Source organism: Rana temporaria, chromosome 2, assembly GCF_905171775.1.
Source record: "Rana temporaria chromosome 2, aRanTem1.1, whole genome shotgun sequence".
In the NCBI taxonomy this organism is placed as follows: Eukaryota; Metazoa; Chordata; class Amphibia; order Anura; family Ranidae; genus Rana; species Rana temporaria.
The window spans coordinates 47,545,232-47,571,205 of NC_053490.1; the positions used below are offsets into that span (position 1 = coordinate 47,545,232).

A 25,974-nucleotide genomic window follows, 5' to 3' on the forward strand; every position below is an offset into this window, starting at 1 on the left:
TTAAAGTAAGAATGCTTTCAGAAATAACAATGGAAAGTAAAGGAATGAGAGAAATCCAAATCCATGTTTGATGTGACCACTCTTTGGCTTCAGGACTGTATCAATTCTTCAGATGAGTATCTGCAGGCATCAGTGAGGCATGGTGGAGGTTCTTGCAAGTTTAGGGCTGCATTTCTGCAAATGGAGTTGGAGATTTGGTCAGGGATCAATGGGTAGGGTGACCACGTGTCCCGGATTGCCCGGGACAGTCCCACATTTTGCAGATCTGTCCCAGGACAATACAGTGTCCCAGAATAAAACTGACACAGCCACCCCCCGGGCCAATCTGATGCCCCCAAAAAAGGCTGCCACATCACCGCTTTACTCACTGACAGTACTTGTCCTTGCCGGGAATGCCTGGGGGAGCACAATCCCGCCCCCTGCTTGTGATTGGAGAAATCCTAAATCCCGCCTCTTGTGTCCAATCACTTTGCTGTGATTCGTTACAGCACAAGCTGATTTTTGGGAAGGGGGGTGTCCCTGAATAGTAGTTTGGAAATGTGGTCACCCCATCAATGGGGTGTTAATGCTATGAAATATTGGCAGATACTTAACCAGTGACGGTTTGACTCCCACAGAGCCCTGATCTCAATATAGTCTGTCTGGGATCATATGAAGAGATGGGTTGTGGGCTGCCTCAGATCCTTCAATCTGTTGAGCCCCTCCAAAAACCGTGTGCAAGTATACCTAGAAGAATTGATGCTTGTTTGCAGGTTGTCACACAAAATATTGATTTGGATTTATTTTCTGTTAATTTTTATTTACATTTTTTAATTGCTAAAAATTTACCCTTTTCTATTTGTGAAAGCATTTTTTTTTCCACTTGCCTAAAACATTTGCACAGAACTTTGTGTTCAAAATCAAAAATCATATGATGTAGTCTGTTACTAGTATCACAGATGTACTTGGTTTTGCATCCTACCTTTTTATTTTGCTTTATTGCATCTTGTACCCAAGGATTCCATTGTATTTCCCAGGGTGACAACTGTTCAAAAGTTGGTGAAATCTGACCCGCATTGTCACCTGTAAGACGGTGTATTCATTCATGTGGGTGCTGAGACTTGCAGTCCATGAATAGGACTCCATCTGGGACTATGGGAAGCAGTTTGAGCAGCCAGTTGCTGAGTGCAGGCAGCTCCTTGAAGTTTACAATCTGATTTCACAGTCCCCTTAAAGCGGGAGTTCACCCATTTGTGTTTTTTTTCCTCTTTTCCCCATAGCTGGATGCTCGTTGTGTCTAGGGGAATCGGCTATTTGTTTTAAAATATGAGCAGTACTTACCCGTTTTCGAGATGCATCTTCTCCGTCGCTTCCGGGTATGGGTCTTCGGGAGAGGGCGTTCCTTCTTGATTGACAGTCTTCCGAGAGGCTTCCGATGGTCGCATCCATCACGTCACTAGTAGCCGAAAGAAGCCGAACGTCGGTGCGGCTCTATACTGCGCCTGCGCACCGACGTTCGGCTTCTTTCGGAAAATCGTGACGCGATGGATGCGACCGTCGGAAGCCTCTCGGAAGACGGTCAATCAAGAAGGAACGCCCAGTCCCGCAGCCCATACCCGGAAGCGACGGAGAAGATGCATCTCGTAAACGCTAAGTACGGATCATATTTTAAAACAACTAGCCGATTCCCCTAGACAAAACGAGCATTAATCGAAGGGGAAAATGTGTTCTCCATGGGTGAACCTCCGCTTTAATATTTTCCAGCAACTATGCAGGGCAAGGGCCTGCCTGATTGGATGGATTAAATCCTCATCACATAAATTCGGAATTGATTGTAACATGCATCATGGTGACTATTAAACATATATAGCTAGATTCACAAAGAGTTAAGCCGGCGTATCAGTAGATACGCCGTCGTAACTCTGAATCTAAGCCGTCGTACATTTAAGTGTATTCTCAAATTGAGTTACACCTAAATGTAGCTAAGATACGACTGCCTGCGCCGTCGTATCTTAGCTGTCTAGTTCCGCCGGCCACTAGGGACGTGAACGCTGATTTACGCCTAGAATGCGTAAATCTGCGAGATACGCCTATTCACGAACGTACGCTTGCCCGTTGCAGTAAAGATACGCCGTTTACGTAAGGCGAACAAATAGCTGGCCTAGCCAATGTTAAATATGGATGTCGTTCCCGCATCGAATTTTGAAAATTTTACGTTGTTTGCGTAAGTCGTCCGTGAATGGGGCTGGACGTAATTTACGTTCACGTCGAAATCAATAAGTCCTTGCGGCGTACTTTAGAGCAATGCACACTGGGATATTCCACGGACGGCGCATGCCGTCAATCACGTCGGGTCATGGTTTATTTACATAAAACACGCCCACCTTCACAATTTGAATTGGGCGCGCTAACGCCGGCCTATTTACGCTACGCCGCTGTAACTTAGGAGGCAAGTGCTTTGTGAATACAGCACTTGCCTCTCTGACTTACGGCGGCGTAGCGTAAATACGATACGCTGGCTCAAAAATATGCCGCCCTACGTGAATCCAGCTAATAGTTTTAAGTATACATTTAAAAATTCCAACAATTAACATGACTAAAGTTGACCCTTGTAAGCACTCCCATTGTTAGTTTCCCTGTGACTGCAGTGGGGGGGCGCGGGGGGACATGTCATTCATCCGCCTTTCCTCCATTCATAGAAAACTTTGCATTGTATGAAAACAGTTTGCGAATGGACGAGCATCAAACTGCAAGATCATTCACCATTAGTGGGCATGGTAAACCCATGCAAAGCCAGTTCACTGCAGTGTGGCGGATCTGTCATTTTTAGAGCAATCAGCAGGACATGGGTTACATTTCATTAGAAGCGTGTTATGTCCCTGGTGCTGGAATTTTTTATTTTTTGTAATTGTCAACTTTAATAAACCATATATGATGTAGACCAGAAGTGACAATTCATATGGTTGTATAATTCACCAATTTTTTTTTTTTTTTTTTTTTTTTTTTAGAAGCCTATGGAGTCCAAAGACTGTCCCTGCCACAGGATCAGATAAACATTGCGTTGGTGACATTGGGGATGTTGGGAGTTTTGCTCTTGACTCTTTCTACCTGGGCCTTTAACAGACAGAGAAAATCTAGGTCTTTGCTCATCAGCAAACCTTCCTCTGAGAAGAAAACACCAATGCATATCAGATCTGTATCCAGTAATGTCATGAAATAAAGTGTTGTGTGGTTTTGTTTTTTGAAGCCAGTGGCTTTTGATTTGTGCCGTGGAAAGGTGCTGGAAAATGGGATCCTGTCATCCTAGAAATGAGTGATCTTTTTGTATATTTGGTCAGTCTTGTCATTTAATAATTTGAAGCGAGTCGCTGATCTAGAATGACGCCTTCAGGGTGTCAGCAGGCTGACCCACCTATCACATTTTTCTGTGTGGTTTAGTGTTTGCCAACCCAGCTTTTTTTCCATGAAATGTATAAGCCTAGTCCATATGATTAAAAAAAAAAATATATGGTGTGTGGCCACAAACTTTAGTTATAGAGCAGGGAAAATGGAGTGTAACCAATATTTAAAGCTAATGTTTTGCCTGTAAAACTGTATGAAATAAATATGAATTTATTCAGTCATGTTGTGTGTCAATAAATATTCTTGCTGAGCATATCCAAGATATGAAAAATGTGTAGCACTAACCCCGTAGGAGCTGCTGAGTTATTTTGGGTCCTGCCGCTACCCCGCAGTTCACCATATTCCAAACTTGGAGTCTATGATTAGCAAATGTCGGAAAAGATGTGCGCATCAATCACTTAGTCTTTCCAATGCTTTTTATTAAACAACTTGCCGAAATAGAGGGATGGAGAGTTGGAGGAAGTTCAGATACCTTGTGCAGATCACTGAGGAACTTGAGATCCCGGAGACAAAAGTCTTTGCCACAGACTTGGTGATAACACTAAACAGTTGAACAATCCTCTGCCACAGGATATGGTGATCAGCATATGACAAGTGGAACACGGCTGCACAGTACCAAAATCCTTTAAGCCATCCAGCAGTGCTGTGAAGTAGATTGGTTAGGATGCATCCTCCAATTGAGTCACTAGGCCCTTCTTGAGATGCCAGCCTTCCGCCTGGTCCTCTACAGGAAAGGTCCTCCCCTGGAACTTCCAATTGCTTGGCTTCTTCCCACAGGCAAGACGGCACAGAACCATCTCTGAACCAGTAGGCCCCAGACAAACTTCTGGGCCTACCTGCAGTAACGCAGCCTAGGGCCAGAAGGCCCAAGGTAGAAGAGTTGTCACATACCTTAGGCCAGGCTGGCCATGAGGTCAGAGAGTGAGAAAGATGGCATCTGTCCCTTAAGTATTCTTTCCCAGAATGCACAGCACTAGGACACTGGGCTGTTTCTGGGGAAGGGACACTCGATACATCTTAGCCTGTTAAATTTCCAGCACTGGCCTGTGATGGCAACAGTGGGGAACTGCACACAACAGCCAAAGCTAGAACAGAAGGTAATTTGGCCATAACATTAAATCTGAACTATGTACAGTTCAGATAACCCACTAAACTTACATGAGAGCGCCTCTTGAACAGAAGCAGGGCGCTACACGTACAATTCAATGTGACGTGGAATTATGTAGTTGGGAGCAAGAACCTAATTGGGTTGATAAACTGCGATTTAAACACTTCTGTGATTTGGAGGATTCCCTTACCCATTCTACAGTAAAGGAAGGTGATTTAAAGTTGACACACAATAATAACGTTTGCTCCAGGCAGTGCTATCAAACAAAAAATATATATGTGTACTGTTTGAGGCCCTAGCTCAGATACAATTTTGTGAGTATGTGAATAACCATATATGTGTGATTTAGTTCAAACCATGCAAGCAATAATTACAAAATATCAAAACAATGCAAAAAGTCCTAAAAGTATGAATTGGTGCAAAGCAGAAGCCTTCGAATTGCTTCTTTCTTTAACCACATGTGCATTAGTGATGTATCCTCTTAAATGATGTGTTCTAGCACCTAATATAAGGGGGCCACTAGACAGAGCTTTGCATCACCAGGACCCTCCAACCACAGATTAAAAATAAAAGTTGAATCCTTCAAACCATTGGATGGAAGAGAGTTAAAAAAAAAAAAAAAAAACTGGCAGGCAGGTTACCTCAGTTGTCATGTCCTAGGTGGAGAGTGGCCTCTACACCCGGACTTGTTAATCAAATCTGACTGTAGTGAGGCACACTGGTCGTGGATCTACTAGCCTCCCCCCCCTCAACAGAAAAGATTTTTTGGGCTCCGTGACTTGCACTATGCCGAAGGCACATAAATCCACCTTTGTCATCATATTTTGGAGGGCTTGCATTTTGTGGTGCGAGGCCAAGGGCGGATCCAGAGTCTAGTCTTGGGAGGGGCACTGCCAGAAAATAAGGTGTTGCTTACAGAACTCAATTAGGTGTCCGGTGTGTCCGCTGCAATGTTGCAGTACCGCTAAAAAATCAATGATCGCCGCCATTACTAGTAAAAAATATTTAAATATAAATGCCATAAATCTATCCCATAGTTTGTAGAAGATTGTCAGGGACTGCAGACATGGTACAAAAGATGGTCAGAGACTGCAGACGTGGTACAAGAGATGGTCCAACTGCAGACGTGGTACAAGAGATGGTCAGAGAATGCAGACATGATACAAGGGATGGTCAGAGACTGCAGACGTGGTACAAGGGATGGTCAGAGACTGCAGATGTGGTACAAGGGATGGTCAGAGACTGCAGATGTGGTACAAGGGATGGTCAGAGACTGCAGATGTGGTACAAGGGATGGTCAGAGACTGCAGATGTGGTACAAGGGATGGTCAGAGACTGCAGACGTGGTACAAGGGATGGTCAGAGACTGCAGACGTGGTACAAGGGATGGTCAGACTGCAGACGTGGTACAAGGGATGGTCATGGTACAAGGGATGATCAGTGACTGGAGACATGGTACAAGAGATCAATGCAGCCTCATCAGTGCCCATCATTGCAGCCTCGCTGTATATATGAACGCAGCCCCACTTTTGTATATATGAACACAGCCCCACTTTTGTATATGACTGAAACCCCACTGTGCATGGCACTCACCATGGCGGGGGGGGGAAGGGTGGGTTCAATTTCCCTGTTGCCCCCCCCTGGATCCGCTGTTGTGCGAGGCTGAGGATTTGCACCCGCATTCCTTCTGTGTTTTGGATTTTGGCCTTTATTCAACAAGGCGTTTATCAATAACTTGCCTTGAGTACCATTTAAGGGTCAGGTTTTTGCCCTTGTGATTTTTTTTTTTCAATGCCTTCTGGCCATGCACTCGTTGTACCTTCATTCACGGGGGTTGGCAGGTAGCTCCAGTGCTCCTTTTGCCCATATGGGACCTGAATTTGGTTCTTTGAATCCTTCAGAAGCCACCTGATGAAAATAATATAGATCTTTACTTCCTCTATCCCAGAAGGTTGCCTTTTTAGTTGTGATCACTTTTACACACTGCATGTCGAAGATGGCAGCCTTGTCCTGTAAGTCTACTTATTGTAGTTTTACAGAGGAACAAGGTGGTTTTCTGTCTGTCTCCAATCTCCAAAAGTTTTGTGTGTCTTTTACCTGAATGAGGACATTTGTCCTTCCTTTCCTGTGTCCATGCCCTTCACCTCCTAAGAAGGTTGAGTTGCACTGTTTGGATGTGATCCAGGTGGTTTGTGCATACCAGTCTGCTGCTATGGGCTCTTTTCGAATTCTTTTGCGATTGCAGACTGCCCATAAAAAGGCCTGGTGACATGCTCTGCCACTATTTCTCAATGGATCTGGCAGATGTCCAGGCTTATGCCATTATGGCACACTATACAGTACCAGGACGATTAATGCCTCCTGGCCATTCTGACAGCAGGCGTATAGGTGCAAGGTGGCTACCTGGTCATCTGTGCACACCTTTTTTACCATGATTAACAAAGTTGATGTTTTGTCATCTTCAAATGTGTGTTTTAGCCACAAGGATTTGTAAGTGGATTTTTTTTTAGGTTTCTTATTCCTCTTCTGGGGGGTTTTGGGTGTTGAATGTTCTTTGTTAGTTACCCACTCCTTTTGAACTACCCTTTGCTCAATAATATGGAGAGTTGTGTCCGTCAATGAACTCAGAGAAAGGAATCTTACGGAGTGCTAGGTTCCTGTCTATGTGGTCAACTTGCTTGATAAATCCTCATTTTAAACACTCTTGCAAATTTTTCCTTTTACTGTTTGTATTTTCTCTTTGTTTTCTAAATCGCTTTTGGTTTTTCTCATTTCAAAAGAGAGCGTCACCTTCACGTATTGCTAAATTGAGAGCGAAAGGCGAAAAGCGAAATTACTGACTTTGTACTGCCACCTGGTGGAGAAATAGCAGTTGACATGTACCGGTGTGTTGGGGGGAAAAAAGAAAAACGCATACAAGAACATTTTTTTGAGGGGGGGGGGGGGGTGTCAATGTGTATAAGTAAAAAAAATAGTTTATTGTGTTTTCTTTAATCGGCTAACAATTTTGCCAATATGTATCTGAAGGAAGGTGTAAATACCTGGAGTCTCTTCTAGTAGCAAAACCATTAAATGGATGTAAAATTTAAGAACTTTACAAAAAACTTATTTTATATGTATGGTGCCTGTGTGAGGATGGGGAGAAAGCCATTTGGGGCATAACTGTGCACAAACGGTGGCATATGCTGAAACGCAGGACTGATGTTAAGGTGGGGCTCTCTATAAAAGCGGCACTGCTCTACACAGACATTAGTTAACTCTTTGCAATCTGTGGCTCAGATTCTGTAACTCTTTACATTATGGATAACTGTTCCTATTCCACATCTCTCTTCTGTGCAGCATTTCGGAACCTGTGATGCAGAGCTTGCAGTGGACTCGCTAAGGCTGCTGTCACCTGGTGCGGTAAAACATGGTGTTTTTTTCCCTCCATATAATACTACCAAAATTAACACTGCCCTAGGGAGACAGTCATCAATGCAATATATAGGGATCTGTATGAGGTCAGAGCAGACAGTGCAGTATATGGGGGTATAGGGTATCAAATGGCTATAAAGAGGATCGGATCTGTCTAGTAGACAGTGGTATGGGGGATATGGGTAGGATGGGATCTGTTCCTGCAGATAATGCGATGTATGGGTGATTGGAGCAGACAATGCAATGTATGGGAAATTGGACTCTATTTTCTATCATTAAAAAAAGCTTTTAATGTTTTTTAAATCTTTAAGGTGTTTTTAAATGGGGCTTTTGTTAAAGCTCTTAGGTCTTTAATCCAAACATTGGCTTATATAGTCCTCTTCCAGGGAAGCACTATTGCCAAAAAAGTATTATTGGCCTTGGCAGTGGTATATTACAGCCTATTCTATGAGCAGCGCAAAAAGTCATTATGCCCAGATGTGGTATGGACCCTTGGGTGTAGCCTGGCAGCATGGAAAATTCCCAAAGTTCTGGGTCACCTTCTCCAAAGCAAACAGGTTTAACCACTTGACCACCGCGCCTATTTTGGCACTTCTCTCCTTCATGCAAAAAACACATTTTTTTGGCTAGAAAATTAATCCGAACCCCCAAAATTATATATATTTTTTTTAGCCGACACCCTAGGGAATAAAATGGTGGTCATTGCAACTTTTTTTCTCGCACGGTATTTGCGCAATCATTTTTCAAACGCCTTTTTTGGGGGGAAAAACCCGGTTTCATGAATTAAAAAATAACAAAACAGTAAAGTTAGCCCAATTTTTTTTGTATAATGTGAAAGATGATGTTACGCCGAGTAAATGGATACCTAACATGTCATCCTTTAACCACTTAAGACCCGGACCTTTAGGCAGCTAAAGGACCTGGCCACTTTTTGCGATTCGGCACTGCGTTGCTTTAACTGACAATTGCGCGGTCGTGCGACGTGGCTCCCAAACAAAATTATCGTCCTTTTTTTTCCTCACAAATAGAGCTTTCTTTTGGTGGTATTTGATAACCTCTGTGGTTTTTATTTTTTGCGCTATAAACAAAAAGAGAGTGACAATTTTAAAAACAATTCAATATTTTTAACTTTTTGCTATAATAAATATACCCCCCCAAAAAAAAAAATTTATATATATATAATATAATGTCCTCAGTTTAGGCCGATACGTATTCTTCTACCTATGTTTGGTAAAAAAAATCGCAATAAGCGTTTATCGATTGGTTAGCGCAAAATTTATAGCGTTTACAAAATAGGGAATAGTTTTATTGCATTTTTATAAATTTCTTTTTTTTACTACTAATGACGGCGATCAGCGATTTTTTTTTTTTCGTGACTGCGACATTATGGCGGACACTTCGGACAATTTTGACATAATTTTTGGGAACACTATGGTAAGGGGGAAACCTTTAAATCAGTGCCCCCTTAGACTGGCCTGGCGGTGCTGTCACTGACCTCATCTCAGGTGCACCTTGCGGGGCTCAGTCACTCGGCTCCAGCTTGGCGGCTCTAGTTGTATCCCATAGTTTCCTCTCCACAGTCCATACATGTCTGACTTCTCCCATGACACCCATCCTGGCAGCACTCCCACTCTCGACTCCTCTCCAGACCTGATATAAGACAAGAAAAGGTCAGAGGCTGCGGATGGTACAGGGGAGGTCAGAGGCTGCAGATGGTACAGGGGAGGTCAGAGGCTGCAGAGGGGGGGCAGGAGGTCAGGGGCTGCAGGGGAGGGCAGGAGGTCAGATGCTGTGGAGGGGGGGAACAGGAGGTCAGATGCTGTGGAGGGGGGAACAGGAGATCAGAGGCTGTGGAGGGGGGGAACACGAGGACAGATGCTGTGGAGGGGGGAACAAGAGGTCAGAGGCTGCGGAGGTCAGGGGCTGCAGGGGGGGGCAGGAAGTCAGATGCTGTGGAGGGGGGAACAGGAGGTCAGAGGCTGTGGAGGGGGGGTGAAGGGGGGGCAGGAGGTCAGATGCTGTGGAGGGGGGAATAGAAGGTCAGAGGCTGTGGAGGGGGGGGGGGCAGGAGGTCAGAGGCTGCGGCGGTCAGGGACTGCAGGGGGGGGCAGGAGGTCAGATGCTGTGGAGGGGGGAACAGGAGGTCAGATGCTAAGGAGGGGGGCAGGAGGTCAGATGCTGCAGGGAGGGGATGTAGGAAGAGGCACAGGCTGCACACGCCAGATGAGACCTCACCTTAGTGAGCGGCGCGCATTTTAAAAATGGCGCCGCTCTGCGCTGTCGTGTCACTGCGCATGCGCCCGCCTTTCCGAAACTTGCCGAGCATGTACGGGCTTTCCCGAGCACGGCTAGGTTCAGATCTGCGCTGGCGCATTCGCAGATGCATGTCGGCCGGCCTGGCCCCAGCCATATTTGTTTCAGGCGCTGCTGCCCTCACAGCGGCCTCCAGGAGCAGTCAAGCAGCCGGCTAAACAAAAAGCATAAATGTGAACGTGTCCTATAGTAAACCATGTTAAATAGACTGCAAAACGCAATAAAAAAATACAAAGGTGTGAAATGAGCCTTAGACCCCAGATCTCTCCTCCGCCCTCAAAAACATCTGATCCAACCAAGATCGGTTAGATCAAATGCTTTACAAGCTGTTAATCAGGGCCGGACTGGCCCACCGGGATACCAGGAAAAATCCACTTTTTGTTTAGCCGCTGCGTTTTTGAAAAGGATCAGGGATTTTTTTTAAAGCAAAACAGTGCATTATTGGTTCAATGGAGAAACTTCAGAAAAGCATGTAGTCTGCTTTTGCCACAATTTGGATTTTTTAATCTGTCCAAGAACAAATTAACACACAAAAAAACCCATAAAAAAAATGTGTGTGCAAAACGCACTGCAGAAACTGATCAAAAGCAAACTGCATAGTTGTGAACTGAGCCTAGAAGACCCCAGATCTCCTAATAAAAAGTACCTGTCACTTCCCATGCTACCACAAGGAATGTACAGTATATCCCCTGCAATTGCAGTAAAGTTGATAACAAAAACCTATGAAACAAAATGCGTCAAATGCGTGTGCAAAAATAAAAAACACACTGCAGAAATTGATCAACAGCAAACTGTATAGGTGTGAACGGAGCCTAGAAGAGCCACAGCCTGGGGAAAAGAGAGCTCACCAGGCCACTCTCCAAACTTTTATACCCTACTGTAGCATGCACCACTGGAATGAACTTCCTAGTAGTATCCTGAGAGGACATAAATTCTCAATAGCAAGGAAGACACCATGATCACGAAGGTGGTTCTCCCAGGGCGAGGCTCGGCCATTGCACTCTGGCTGTGCTGACCCCTGCGATTTCCCCAAATGCGGGAAACTCGACTGCATAATTTGTGGTAGTGGGGGAATGCGTTCGCGCAAAAAAATAGATAAATAAAAATAAGAGCTAAATTTATTGGACACCACTGAAGGCAGGGTGGCTACATAAGGGTTTGTTTAAAATCTCTGACAGGCTATTATTACTGTCTTCCTGTCCAAACAACAACCACTCCTCCTGATTTCTTATTTTTGCTGTCACAGGAATGGGACTTTTTCCCTGCTTCTTTTTTCTATTGAAAAGCCTGTGGCGTGCATAACACAACTCAAAAACTCTACCCGGTGCAGAAAAAATGTGCACACACATAAACAGTGAAACACAAAAACGTGCAACGGGTGCTGCGTCAAGTGGTCCTCCTGTGAAAAAGGACCTGACCCTGATCCCCCGGGGCGTTAGGCTCCAGACGGGGACTGAGGTACACAGGTGGTCCAAGTAGCCGAAGCCAACACGGACCCAACTTCCTTGGAGGGTCTGCCGAAACAAAACCCTCCCAGTACTAGGTGGGGCTCCCCTGAAGGGAGACCCCACGAGAGCAGGCGAACTAAGCCAGAAGGCCATGTCCACCTACTCCCAGGACGTTCAGGGCTGGCCCAAGGACCGGCACCCTACTAATCACACAGTGACAAAACGTGCACAACAAAAAAAAGACATAAAGTGACAAACAGGGGAAAAATAAAAAAGAAAGTGGGGGAGAAGGAAGGTGGGAGAGTGAGTAGAAAGTGACCATCGTGCAATACGATGGCTGTCCCTCCGGCCAGGAATCAAAAATTCCTCTGTTCCTAGCCAAAAGGCCCGGCATTAGAGGCAGGTGGTAAAAAAGTGTAGTGGAGACGTGACCAAGGTGCCATACAAGTAAGTGCCCTCTCAAACACTTGTGCAGGTACGGCACCCCTGGACTGCCACTCCAGGGGCACTATCTCCACAGGCTTTTCAACGGACCCTGGTCCACAGCCCGGACCAGCAACACCCATCCCAGCCAGGAAGGTAGGAGCTCTGAGAGATTGGGGAGAGCAAACGTCAGTAGGTTACTCCCATCACTCCCTCCTAATCACGTTCGGGAAATACTAACCGCTCCCTGTAGCGCCATAGTTTTTCAATTTCTTTCATTGGACGTGATGATGCCAGGGGACAGTCCACCACCGGAGCGCTGTTTAGTGTGTTCCTGCTCCTTTAAGGAGAGTTGGGCTCCCTCCATTCATCTGCCTTTCATCTATCCATCAGAATACATGTGCTCCCACTGAGGAGACTCTTTAAAGTTTAGAGTTAGGGTCTGCAGAATACAGGGAGCCTTGATGGGGCCTGCAGCTTACGCATGTCTTTGCAAATGCGTGCAACTAAACCCCTGTTTTTAATGCACTGTTAGACAGGTGAATTTGGTTGGTTGCTGACTGGTTGGTAAGTTGAGCTTGGAAATACTTTGGGCCAGATCCACAAAGAACTTACGCCGGCGTATCTATTGATACGCCACCTAAGTTCTACGATCCCCCGTCGTATCTTTGTTTTGTATCCACAATGTGGGCTAGATCCGACTGACGTACGTCTTAGTACGCCGTCGGATCTTAGGTGCATATTTACACTGGCCGCTAGGTGGCGCTTCCGTTGATTTCCGCGTAGAGTATGCAAATTAGCTAGATACGCCGATCCTCAAACGTACGTCCGCTCGGCGAACTTTTTTACGTCGTTTACGTAAGGCTTTTTTCGGCGTAACGTTACCACTGGGTCTATGAGGCGTACGCAATGTTAAGTATGGACGTCGGGACAGCGTCTAATTTTCCGTTGTTTGCGTAAAACATTCGCGAATAGGGCTTTGCTTAAATTACGTTCACGTAGAAAGCATTGACTATTTGCGACGTGATTTTGAGCATGCGCACTGGGATACCCCCACGGACGGCGCATGCGCCGCTAAAAAAAACGTCATTGACGTGGGGTCAAGATGAATTAAGATAAAACACGCCCACATCTTAGTCATTTGAATTGCGCGCCCTTACGCCGACACATTTACACTACGCCGCCATAACTTACGGCGCATATTCTTTCTGAAAACGGAAACTACGCTGTAAGTTACGGCGGCGTAGTGTATCTGAAATACGCTACGCCTGCCTAAAGATAGGCAGATCTTTGTGGATCTGGCCCTTTGTTTTTTTGACACCGGAGCGCTATCTGCCAGAGAAGTGGAGGATCAGGTAAGTAAAACTGTTTCTTTTCTCCCCTTGCAGTTCGGGCACGGGATCATTTTATTCTAGTTGCCCAGAGTTTGACTTTAAGCTGGAGTAACATTTTTATCTTTTTAATTTTTAGGTTTTTGAAGCCTAACTTTAACCACTCTAATTTTGATTAGAGTGGCAAAGGTTTTACACTCACTAACTGTTCCTGAGACAAAAATTAGGGGGGTGAACAGAATACAGCTGGTGCATCTATCTCCCCTAGCCTCAGCCTTCATAGATTTATTTTTGGTGCAATGGTACAGGTGTGCTTTAAAAGGGAGGAGTGGTGGAGGTAGCAGACACATGGGACTGTTGTTACAGGATTAGTAAAGCGACTTGGAAACAGAATTTAGAATAAAGGTTCCCCTGCATAGGGGAATTGTACATGACACTGTGCCAATGTGTCTGCTCCACCCAGCTTTGTTGCCAGTGTCTATAGAAACCACAGCGATGTGATCTTATGGCACAGCAGAAGGAGCAAAGCAAGAATAATTCACCACATCACATTACTTCTCATCAGGTATGAGTTATGAAGTCTCTAGCAGTCTCAATTAGGCTTATGCAAAAGTCTGAATATTCGCTCATCTGTTATGTCTCGTACACACGATCGGAATTTCCGATGAAAAAAATCAGACGGAATTTTTTCATCGGATATTCCGACCGTGTGTATGCTCCATCAGAAAATTTCTATCAGAAATTTCATTCATCTGTATGGAACTCCAATGGAGAAAAAAACAATGCATGCTCGGAAACAATTTGATGCATGCTCGGAAGCATTGAACTTCATTTTTCTAGGCTTGTCGTAGTGTTGTACGTCACGCGTTTTTGACGGTCGGAATTTGGTGTGTCCATGTGTATGCAAGACAGCTTGAACGGAATTCCGTCTGAAAAACCCGTCGGAGTTTATTCCGACGGAAACTCAGATCGTGTGTACAGGGCATCAGACTTTCACCGTAGAGTTTGACTCTTCAGCTTGAGAGTTTGACAGGTGCTGCCTGGCCCCACACACTAGGGTCGATTTACTAAAGGCAAATGGGCGTTTCAATTTGTTAGGGAAGTTGCACTTTGCAAGGGAATTATCCTCATAGCTTAGTGAATATGGCGAAGCTCTGCTACCTTCCATCATCCAAACATGTGCAGGCAGGTGTTTATGTTCCTTGGATGTGATTGGGTATTCTTTGTAAAGTGACATTTTAACCACTTGCTTACTGGGCACATATACCCCCTTCCTGCCCAGGTGAAATTTCAGCTTTCGGCACTGTCACGTTTTGAATGACAATTGCGCGGTCGTGCGACGTTGCTCCCAAACAAAATTGACGTCTTTTTTTTCCCACAAATAGAGCTTTCTTTTGGTGGTAGTTGATCACCTCTGCGGTTTTTATTTTTTGTGCTATAAACAAAAATAGAGCGACAATTTTGGAAAAAAACACAATATTTTTCCTTTTTGCTATAATAAATATCCCATTTAAATATAAAATATATATTTTTTCAGTTTAGTCCGATACATATTCTTCTACATATTTTTGGTTAAAAAAATCACAATAAGCGTATAGAAATTGGTTTGCGCAAACGTTATAACGCCTAAAAAATAGGGGATAGAATTATTACTTTTTTTTTATTTTATTTTTTTTACTAGTACTGGCGGCGATCTGTTATTTTTGTCACCACTACGATATTACGGCGAACACATCGGACACTTTTGAAACATTTTTGGGACCATTCACATTTATACAACGAACAGTGCTATAAATATGCACTGATTACTATAAAAATGTGACTGGCAGGAAAGGGGTTAACACTAGGGGGCGAGGAAGAGGTTAAATGTGTACCCTGGGAGTGATTCTTAATGTGGGGGGAGGATACTGACTGGGGGAGGTGACCGATGGTTGTCCCTATGTACAAGGGACACACCATATGTCTCCTCTCCCTAACAGGACGTGGATCTCTGTGTTTACACACAGAGATCCACGTCCCTGGCTTTGTGACTGCCGATCGCGGGTGCTTGGCGGACATCGCGGCCGCTAGGCAGCGCATCGGCACCTGTGTGATGCAGCGGACGCGCACCCACGTCGCCGGCGGCGCGTGTGCCCCCCAGTGGCGCTCGGCCGGAGGCCGTATATAGACGGCCTCCCGGCAGATTAGAGCCACCTTGCGGCCGTAAATAGTCAGCCGCCGGGTGGCTAGTGGTTAATACATCCACTGAGTACTGGGGAAATTCTCTTGCAAAATGCAACTTCCCTTGCAAACTGAATAGCTTATTTGCATTTAGTAAATTAACCCCAGAGTCTCTACGCCTGAGAGTATGCAGCGGGGTCGAATAAGAGTCCCACAATAGGGAGGAGTTGAAGGATCTTTAGAGATTTGTTATTTGATGTAGTTATGCCATTTGAGGACCTGGAACTTCAAGCTGAAATTATGGCAATTTTTACTTATCTACATCAAGCTTGGACCAATGTAAGTATGTATATTCCATATATGTGGGATCCCTGTGAAGGCCGGAATCACTGTAAAAGGGACCGTTACTACAGTGATTTCTACTAAGTTTTGGGTCTCAACGTGAGCTGCTGTTTACTGAACGCAGGAGATCATTCGCTTGGCATGGGCGCCATTCCGAGAACAGATTGCATTTTCTCAATGAATGCAAAGTGTTCTCTGACTGGACGAGGTGGAGATTGTTATGTTACCTCGTGAATTGCTAAGACAATTTTAGCGCTGTAAAACCATCGATTATAATAACATATATAAATAATTTATATTTGTGAATTTTGGGTGTATCTCTTACAATATTGTTCTTAATTTTTTTTTTTTTATTTGAGGAATCTTCTAATTTTTTTTTTACTTGCTGGCAGGTGTGAAATGATACTTCTTTATATGGAAGAGCCCTGGGGCCATCCTAAAATTTTTTTTTTTTACAGAATTCTGAGTTTGAAAGTCAGAATTCTAACATTCACATTCAGAATTCTGACTTTTAATCTCAGAATTGTGTTTAATAAATGTTAGCATGACCCAAACCTCAGAATTCTGACTTTCAAACGCAGAATCCTCAAAAAAATAAGATGGCCCCAGGGCTCTTCAAAACTTTTAAAACACTTTAAAAAATTGTAAAAAAATTATTCAATTTCTGTTTTATGCTACTCTTGTCAAATGGTAATATTTAGAAAGTGTGCGTGTATTTATGTGTGTATATGTGTGTATGCATGTATATACCGTATGTATGTATATGTGTGTGTGCGTGTGTATATATATATATTTATATATATATATATATATTTATTTATATATATATATATATATATACAGTGAGGAAAATAAGTATTTGAACACCCTGCTATTTTGCAAGTTCTCCCACTTGGAAATCATGGAGGGGTCTGAAATTGTTATCGTAGGTGCATGTCCACTGTGAGAGACATAATCAAAAAAAAAATCCAGAAATCACAATGTATGATTTTTTTAACTATTTATTTGTATGATACAGCTGCAAATAAGTATTTGAACACCTGAGAAAATCAATGTTAATATTTGGTACAGTAGCCTTTGTTTGCAATTACAGAGGTCAAACGTTTCTTGTAGTTTTTCACCAGGTTTGCACACACTGGAGGAGGGATTTTGGCCCACTCCTCCACACAGATCTTCTCTAGATCAGTCAGGTTTCTGGGTTGTCGCTGAGAAACACGGAGTTTGAGCTCCCTCCAAAGATTCTCTATTGGGTTTAGGTCTGGAGACTGGCTAGGCCACGCCAGAACCTTGATATGCTTCTTACAGAGCCACTCCTTGGTTATCCTGGCTGTGTGCTTCGGGTCATTGTCATGTTGGAAGACCCAGCCTCGACCCATCTTCAAAGCTCTAACTGAGGGAAGGAGGTTGTTGCCCAAAATCTCGCAATACATGGCCCCGGTCATCCTCTCCTTAATACAGTGCAGTCGCCCTGTCCCATGTGCAGAAAAACACCCCCAAAGCATGATGCTACCACCCCCATGCTTCACAGTAGGGATGGTGTTCTTGGGATGGTACTCATCATTCTTCTTCCTCCAAACACGGTTAGTGGAATTATGACCAAAAATTTCTATTTTGGTCTCATCTGACCACATGACTTTCTCCCATGACTCCTCTGGATCATCCAAATGGTCATTGGCAAACTTAAGACAGGCCTTGACATGTGCTGGTTTAAGCAGGGGAACCTTCCGTGCCATGCATGATTTCAAACCATGACGTCTTAGTGTATTACCAACAGTAACCTTGGAAACGGTGGTCCCAGCTCTTTTCAGGTCATTGACCAGCTCCTCCCGTGTAGTCCTGGGCTGATTTCTCACCTTTCTTAGGATCATTGAGACCCCACGAGGTGAGATTTTGCATGGAGCCCCAGTCCGAGTCATGTTTAGCTTCTTCCATTTTCTAATGATTGCTCCAACAGTGGACCTTTTTTCACCAAGCTGCTTGGCAATTTCCCTGTAGCCCTTTCCAGCCTTGTGGAGGTGTACAATTGTGTCTCTAGTGTCTTTGGACAGCTCTTTGGTCTTGGCCATGTTAGTAGTTGGATTCTTACTGATTTTATGGGGTGGACAGGTGTCTTTATGCAGCTAATGACCTCAAACAGGTGCATCTAATTTAGGATAATAAATGGAGTGGAGGTGGACATTTTAAAGGCAGACTAACAGGTCTTTGAGGGTCAGAATTCTAGCTGATAGACAGGTGTTCAAATACTTATTTGCAGCTGTATCATACAAATAAATAGTTAAAAAATCATAAATTGTGATTTCTGGAATTATTTTTTTGGATTATGTCTCTCACAGTGGACATGCACCTACGATGACAATTTCAGACCCCTCCATGATTTCCAAGTGGGAGAACTTGCAAAATAGCAGGGTGTTCAAATACTTATTTTCCTCACTGTATATATATATATATATATGTGTGTGTGTGTATATATAAAATGTTTCTACATTTTTATGTCCATTGTAAACTTATCGTAAACTTATTTTATCTTATTCTAATTGGTTAACTGCTCTATACCAAACTACTCCCCCCCCCCTTAAGAAGATATGAGGAGACAGCCAAGGAGCAGAATTCATGGTGGGGATGTGACATTGTGGAATGCGACATCAGATGAAGAGACCATAAATGAACATGAAGAAACGGATCTGACTTCTACATTGGAAGGAGTACCATTCAGTGAGTGATCATTACATAGATTGATCTTACAGTTAGATTTTTACCTAATAATCCTCCCAGTGACACATTTTCTGTAATGGGGTGGCTACGCTCACTCAACTACTGAATCCATGGAGGAAGCGATGATTGTCACCCAGGCTAGCACACATGTCTCCGTCTTTTAATCTCCATTACATTGGGGGGGGGGGGGGGTATTAGTATTTAGAAGAAAGATAACATTGTTTCAAATTCTTTCAGACAGTCTTGTAATCCAGGCATTACTTTTAAACAGCACAGCCTTGTTGGGGACCTCACTCTTTTGTGCTGCAGTTAAAAACTACAGTTCAGTCAGTGACCTGCCCTCTGCCGGCTGATTGGACAGTGAAGGGGCATATCGCACTAATAGTCACCTCATTCTGCTTTCTCCTTTGGTCAGCAAGTTTACCGCATGCACAGCCTTATTGGCTTACAGTGCTGTCCTTAACTCCACCATTAGAAGTTCCACTCTGCAGAAGATTGCAAGGAGTGAATTAAAAAACAGATTCAGCATCATAAAGAATGTTTAAAGACAACCGGTATATTTTTAATGAATACATAACTTTATTCAACATATTTATATTTGTACTAATTCATTGGTTGTCATAGATTTAAAGGGGTTGTAAAGGTACAATTTGTTTTCCCCTAAATAGCTTCCTTTACCTTAGTGCAGTCCTCCTTCACTTACCTCATCCTTCTATTTTGCTTTTAAGTGTCCTTATTTCTTCTGAGAAATCCTCACTTCCTGTTCTTCTGTCTGTAACTCCACACAGTAATGCAAGGTTTTCTCCCCGGTGTGGAGAAAGCCTCTTGAGGGGGGAGGGGGCGAGCAGGCAAGTCAGGACACTCTCTACTTTGCAGATAGAGAAAGGAGCTGTGTGTTAGTGGGCGTCCTGCCACTCCTGCTCGCCCCCTTCAAGAGGATTTCTCCACACCATTACTGTGTGGAGTTACGGACAGAAGCCCTGCAATTTTTCCTTATTAGAGCCCTGCAAGTGTAGAAGCTGATTGATAAAAATAAACCACTCCCATTAGTAACACTTTCCACATGGACACATACAAACACACAGGGAATTCTTTAGAATAACAAAAGGTAGGAATCTGCAACAACATTTGTTAAAATCCTTGTAATGTACATAGATCACCCAGAGGGGAATGTTTTTTTTTTCTCAACAAAAGTGGGGTTACTCTTTAAAGTCCTTCCAAGCTCAAAAATTCTGGTTAGCAAGATCCATAAGCCCTGGTGTTGCCCATAGTCATATGATGTCTATCTTGAGAACTTCAACCTAAAGCCGGCCGTATAAGGTTCAAATCTTGGGACAAAATGAAAATTTACCCCTAGGGGCGTTGTGTTTCAGCAGTGAATAAAAATGATAATAATGTAAAGATAGTGAGCTGAAACACTAAAGCCGCGTACACACGATCGGTTTGTCTGATGAAAACGGTCTGATGGACCATTTTCATCAGACGAACCGATCGTGTGTGGGACCTATCGGTTTGTTATCCATCGTTGAAAAAACTAGGAACTTGTTTTAAAATTATCTGATGGTTAAAAAACCGATAGATAAAAAATGATCATCTGTGGGTAAGTCCATCGGTTAAAAATCCACGCATGCTAAGACTAAATTAGGAGACGGGAGCGCTCGGTCTGGTAAAACTAGCGTTTGTAATGGAGATAGCACATTCATCACGCTGTAACAGACTGAAAAGCATGAAGACTGAAAAGCGCGAATCGTCTCTCACCAAACTTTTACTAACACGCGGTAACACGAAATCAGCAAAAGCAGCCCCAAGGGTGGCGCCATTGGATTTGACCTTCCCCTTTATAGTGCCGTCGTACGTGGTGTACGTGACCGCGTTCTGACACGATCGTTTTTTAAAACCGATGGTGTGTAGGCGCGACTGATGAAAGTCAGCTTCATCGGATATCTGATGAAAAAATTCATCAGTCCGTTTCATCGGATGAACCGATCGTGTGTACAGGGCATAAGATTGTATAACGTGATTTATGTTTTAAAATGTGTGCACAATATTCAGCTGAAACTGCACTCTTGTCTACAGGGAAGCATTTCTTTTATGTTGGCACCCCAAAAAGGATCCAAGAGATTACGAAGGAAGAGAGGTTCCTACAAAATGATGAAGTTCAGGTTCCACCTGGTAAGAACAGAGTTAATTGTCAAATCCTTACTAAAGAATTTTAGATAAATACGACATGTACTGTAAATTAGCTAGTGGAACTCTTCCCAAAACTATGTTTACTTCTTCAACCTTCAGGTTACAATGCACCCTAAAGGAGAAATGGGCATTGCCAACAAAATATACTGTTGGCAAGCATAGTACAACCCCCTCCCTTCCAAGCATGCCTTAGTTATTTTTCATTAGTGTAAAAAATACATTGGGGGAGGTCTCAGGAAGGGTGGGAGTTGTGAAAATGGGTTCTGGTTCTAACCAGAACTGTCATCTGCACAGGCACCTGAGGGCCACAACCTAGTATACCCTCCAGTAAAATCCCTCCCTTGTGGGGCTCTCTGGTGAAGACCTACTGGTGTGTACTCAGACTCTGCTTCTCGGCCCTCTCGAAGATGGAGATAGAACAAAAGGTCCACTATCCATTATTTTATGCTTGTGACATTGATGCCATCTGTTTTGCTGGCCCTTTTAGCTAAACCATAGTGCTCTGGAAATCTAAATATGTATTTGTAAACAAAATTGTATGTATGTGTGTGAATATTATATATTCATGATATAGTCTGTGTGCGTATTATATTACAGAAAAAAAAATTGACCAACCATTGTAGGTTGCCTGTAATAGAAGATAATATCATATTACCTAATATGGTGAAAGTTGTTTACCCCTTAGCCCAGGTTCACACTAGGCTGCGGGAATGAAGCCGTGCGAGTTCAGCTGAACTCGCATGATTTCACTCCCGCTTGTCAGTTCCGATTTCGGTCGCGATTTCAGAGACATCTGTGCAGGTTTTTGTGCAGCCCCGAAATCGCAAAAAGTAGTACAGAAACTACGGTTAGGATGGTGCCATTGCCAGCAAATGCCGCTGATTTGACATGTGATTTGACATGTCAAATCGCATGTCATATTGTACCAATGTGAACCAGGGCTTAAGGACAAATGCCCAAACAGATTGGTTAGTTTTGAAACCAATTTTGCAACTTTGGCATGTGTTAGGAATACTGTATGTATTACTGCAACAAAATGTTTTTATTATCAAAAGAAAAACTGGCCCAAATTGGTAAAAAAAAATAAAAATAAAAGGGACATGTGTGTATATATCCTATGTAAAGCACACAGACATTTGATCTTGACACTGATCTTGATACTTTTTTTAAATGTGGATAATTATTGAATACATTTGCAGTCTTAGCCTAGGTTCACACTGATGCGAATTCCAAATCGCGGTAAAATGTGCGATTTTACCGCGATTTCGCGGCCGCGATTTTGCCGCGATTTCGGCCGCAATTTAATGTAAATCGCGGCCCGAAATCGCAAAAAGTAGTACAGGAACTACTTTTTGAAATCTCAGATGCGGCGTCGCACTGATTAGGACAGTGCCATTGCCGACAATTGCCGCCGATTTGAGATGCGATTTGACATGTCAAATCGCATCTCAAATCATTCCAAATCGTACCCAGTGTGAACCAGGGCTGAATCCCAATTCCTCTATGACCAATTCTTTTGAGTCTCTCTGTCTCTCCTCCTTTTTTTTCATTTTTGATCTTGATACTGGCCTAGATCAAACCCCGATTCAGCTATTTTCTCTTTATTTGTTTCATTTTTCACATAACTTTTTTGTCACCATTTTTCCCCTCCTAGCAATGAGAAAAATATATATTTTTCTCCTTTCAAGAGGGGAAAATGTACAAGGGCGGGCTGTACACAGAGCTAATTTATTTCCTGCGAACATGCAACCACGAAAATAAAGCTTTGGACCCATTTTTGAGGACTCCTTGGTGTGCTGGTGACTGTAAATGAAACAAAGTATTTAAAAAAAACAAAAAAAACACTTTTGGTCCTCTTGCACATGATACTCGAGTATATTTGAGCATCTACTTTTTCAGATGTTTTTTTTCTGTATGTATTTGCACATATTTTTGCTCAAATACACGCATGCGCCCAAAACGTATTCTCACGTTGTTTGTTCTGCACAGTATGTAAATGGCGCATTACGCACAGGAAGCGTAAATTACTGACCAAAAAATGCAGATTTTCCAATTTTTAGCTCAGTAAAAAAAAGAGCTGTACTGGAGCCTTTTCGAGCTGTAGTGTGCCATATTTACACTCTGTATAAAAATATTTTTTTCAAAAAATTCATAAAAAATATTAATAAAACAAGTTACAGTATATACTGTATGGGTGTGTGTGGGTATATATATATATATATATATACACACATATGTATATATATATATATATATATATATATATATATATATATATATATATATATATATATATATATATATATACACATACATATATATATATATATATATATATATATATATATATATATATATATATATATATATGTATATCCCAAGGAGACTATTGGAAACCTCATTCGGAGGATACAATGGGCTCCAGGTGTAATTCTAAACAGAATTTTATATACAATGAACCATCAAGGCTGGTATTCAGTAGCCCTAGTCTTATATGAGATGCCCCCGTTTGAGGGTCCCTGATCTACAGTGCCACACTTTTATTATATAGTCAACCTTGTAAGTATGTTAGAGAGTGGGTTTTTATACTTGGTTTTATTTTATTTTTTATGATTTTTCTTTATTCCTTGGGTAGGATCAGACCATACAGCAACTCCTTCTATTATACTTTTTGTTGAACTCACGTGCATGCTCCTGAAGAGTGGATCAATCCACAAAATGCATAGAGCTATTATATGCCGTGTTCTTATGATTCAATTGATAGCTGTCAGTATGTATAATTTCTGATATTAATCGTTTATAATCATGTGGAAACCGTCTATATTGTATGTAAAGATATACATTTTTATGAATTGTACCAGTTATTTGAATTGTTTTGGATATACACTCATTCATGATTATATTATATATATATTATATAATATATATTTGTATGTTAATTTATATAATAAACTGAATTATTTTTACCTACGTGCTTCATTCAAAGTCCCAATCCCCTTTCCTCTCTTTTTTGTTTCTGTAAAGGCCGTGGGGTCCCTGCGTTCCACCCTCTCTGGGAGCCCCACGATGCGGACATTGTTTCTCCTTAGATGGTTCTAAATGTCGTCAGTTTTGGCGTTCGCCTGTGCTGATTGTTGTAGTGCGGCTCTAGCATCTCTGGTGAGGGGTGGTAGCATGTCCTCCACCTCACTGATCCTACCCTCCACAGCCGTGTCCTCTCTCTGATTTTCTGGTGGTCATGTCTCATGAGGGATGCTGTCTCTGTGAGACACCCAAACTGCACCTTCAAGCTGTCAACAGAGGCTGTGCACTGCTGCACAGCACGCAGGATTTCACTCCGTGTGGGCTGTGGTGTGTCATCCTGCAGTCCATCAAATATGTCAGGGGTAGGATTAGGAGAGTTCTCTAATGGCAGTGTGTCATCCAGGGCAGAGGCGCCATTTTTCTCCTGGGACACATGTGCAGGTGTCTGTTGCGGTGGGGAAGGAGAGCAACTAGGGCCCTGAAGCTTTTGGGCGTAAGACGGCATGTCTGCTCCTTCCCCTGCTGTTTCTGGGCCTTAAGAGACTTACCACCCGATTTCTGCATTTTGTCTGATCTGCGCGCCGTTCTGAGGCTGAGAGGGTTCTGCGCCATCTTGGATTTCCATAGCCGCCACAGCTGCGGCTTCTTTATTGCTTTTGCGGGTTATTCTGGGCTCCAGCGAATTGTGTGCCCCCCCCCTAGAATGGGGGGGCACACAATACTGAAGTAGAATCATCATGTATACTGGATTAATCTTCTTCAATTGAAGCTTTACCCATAATAATGTGATAAAAATAATATTCTTTAGCAAGAAACATATATTCTATATCAGGGGTGCAAAAAATAATATACCAGCAGCTGTTCTATATTAATAATGGAACCAAAATTAGTCTGTGTTGTAAATTGCCTACCGCATTGATCCTGTTTCTTCTTGCTGGAGGCTGCTATTTTCCTGAAGACCAGAGCCCCTGAACAGCAGTAAATCCTTAAGCAGAACTAAACCCAACGATTTAGTAGATTCAAAAAAACAGTTACATTCCTGGAATGCTGGGATTACTAACTGTCACATTTGCTTGTGTCCTCAACCTAACTGTCAAGCCATCAAATGGCTGGTGTCAAAACTGATCACATGTGCAGCACCATGGCAGTTGCAGGTCAAACAGAGGCAGCTTCCTTGGCTGTAAGGGCTCATTCTCACCATATGTGCAGGGAAACCGATGGGAAAACTGTGCAAACTTCAGTTTTCATGGGCGTTTCAGTGAATTGTTATGCACATTGACATCCATTTTCATGCACATCAGTTGTGTGCCCTGTTCACACCAATCTTGATGTTGTGTCATTTTTTTCCCATGCAGAAAACTGCATGCATGTTGCAGATTCCTACGCAGAACAAATCCACACGTGATACCAGTGCAGATTTGCCTAGTTTTACACCAAATTTCTTGTTTGCTCATTGTTCTAACTTGCTGTCCATGATGAAATAGCAGACATGGTAACACACATTGGGGGGTTATTTACAAAAGGCAAATCTACTTTGCACTACAAAGTGCAAACTACAAGTGAAAAGTGCACTTGAAATTGCACTGAAAGTGCACTTGCAATTGCAGTCGCTGTAAATCTGAAGGGTAGATCTGAAATGAGGGGAAGCTCTGCTGATTTTATAATCCAATCATGTGCAAGCTAAAATTTTCCTTGCATGTCCCCCTCAGATATACAGCGACTGCACTTCCAAGTGCACTTTCAGTGCAATTTCAAGTGCACTTTGCACTTGTAGTTTTCACTTGTAGTGCAACGTGGATTTGCCTTTCGTAAATAACCCCCTAGGGGTCCCTGTAACAGGATGACCCGTGACCCCCAGAGACTTTGTGAGGATGGGGGATACTCCTGTGCCAGCGGCCCTAAGAACTCTTGGGTCTAAGTTCACCCTGTGCCCCTTTTGGGCATAGGGTGGCTAATCATAATTCAGGTATTACATGAGATGGGACATTAATAATAAATCATGTTTGCAGGATGTCTTGAGATATCACAAGTTGTTGGCTATTCAATGTGGTGACTCATTCTATGATTAGCCCTGACTAGTGACATGCTAATTGAGTCAGGGCCTGGAAGACATTTCATTGTCCTTGTG

At 43.0% G+C, this 25,974-nt stretch overlaps 1 protein-coding gene and 1 non-coding gene across 3 annotated transcripts in view; both read left to right on the top strand.

The window, feature by feature from the left end:
• The window catches only part of LOC120928999 (zona pellucida sperm-binding protein 4-like), a 51,874-nt gene extending 48,403 nt beyond the window's left edge, over positions 1-3,471 (top strand). For both annotated transcript variants that reach the window (XM_040340163.1, XM_040340164.1), the window contains one exon: positions 2,988-3,471. In XM_040340163.1, the coding sequence (XP_040196097.1) occupies positions 2,988-3,199 (212 nt within the window). In that variant the 3' untranslated portion in view covers positions 3,200-3,471. The remainder of the gene's footprint in view (positions 1-2,987) is intronic.
• A 7,676-nt stretch (positions 3,472-11,147) lies between these two features.
• Positions 11,148-11,305, top strand: LOC120929832. Its single transcript, XR_005747519.1, has one exon. It is a non-coding gene; the product is annotated as a U1 spliceosomal RNA (small nuclear RNA).
• Positions 11,306-25,974: the final 14,669 nt, after the last annotated feature.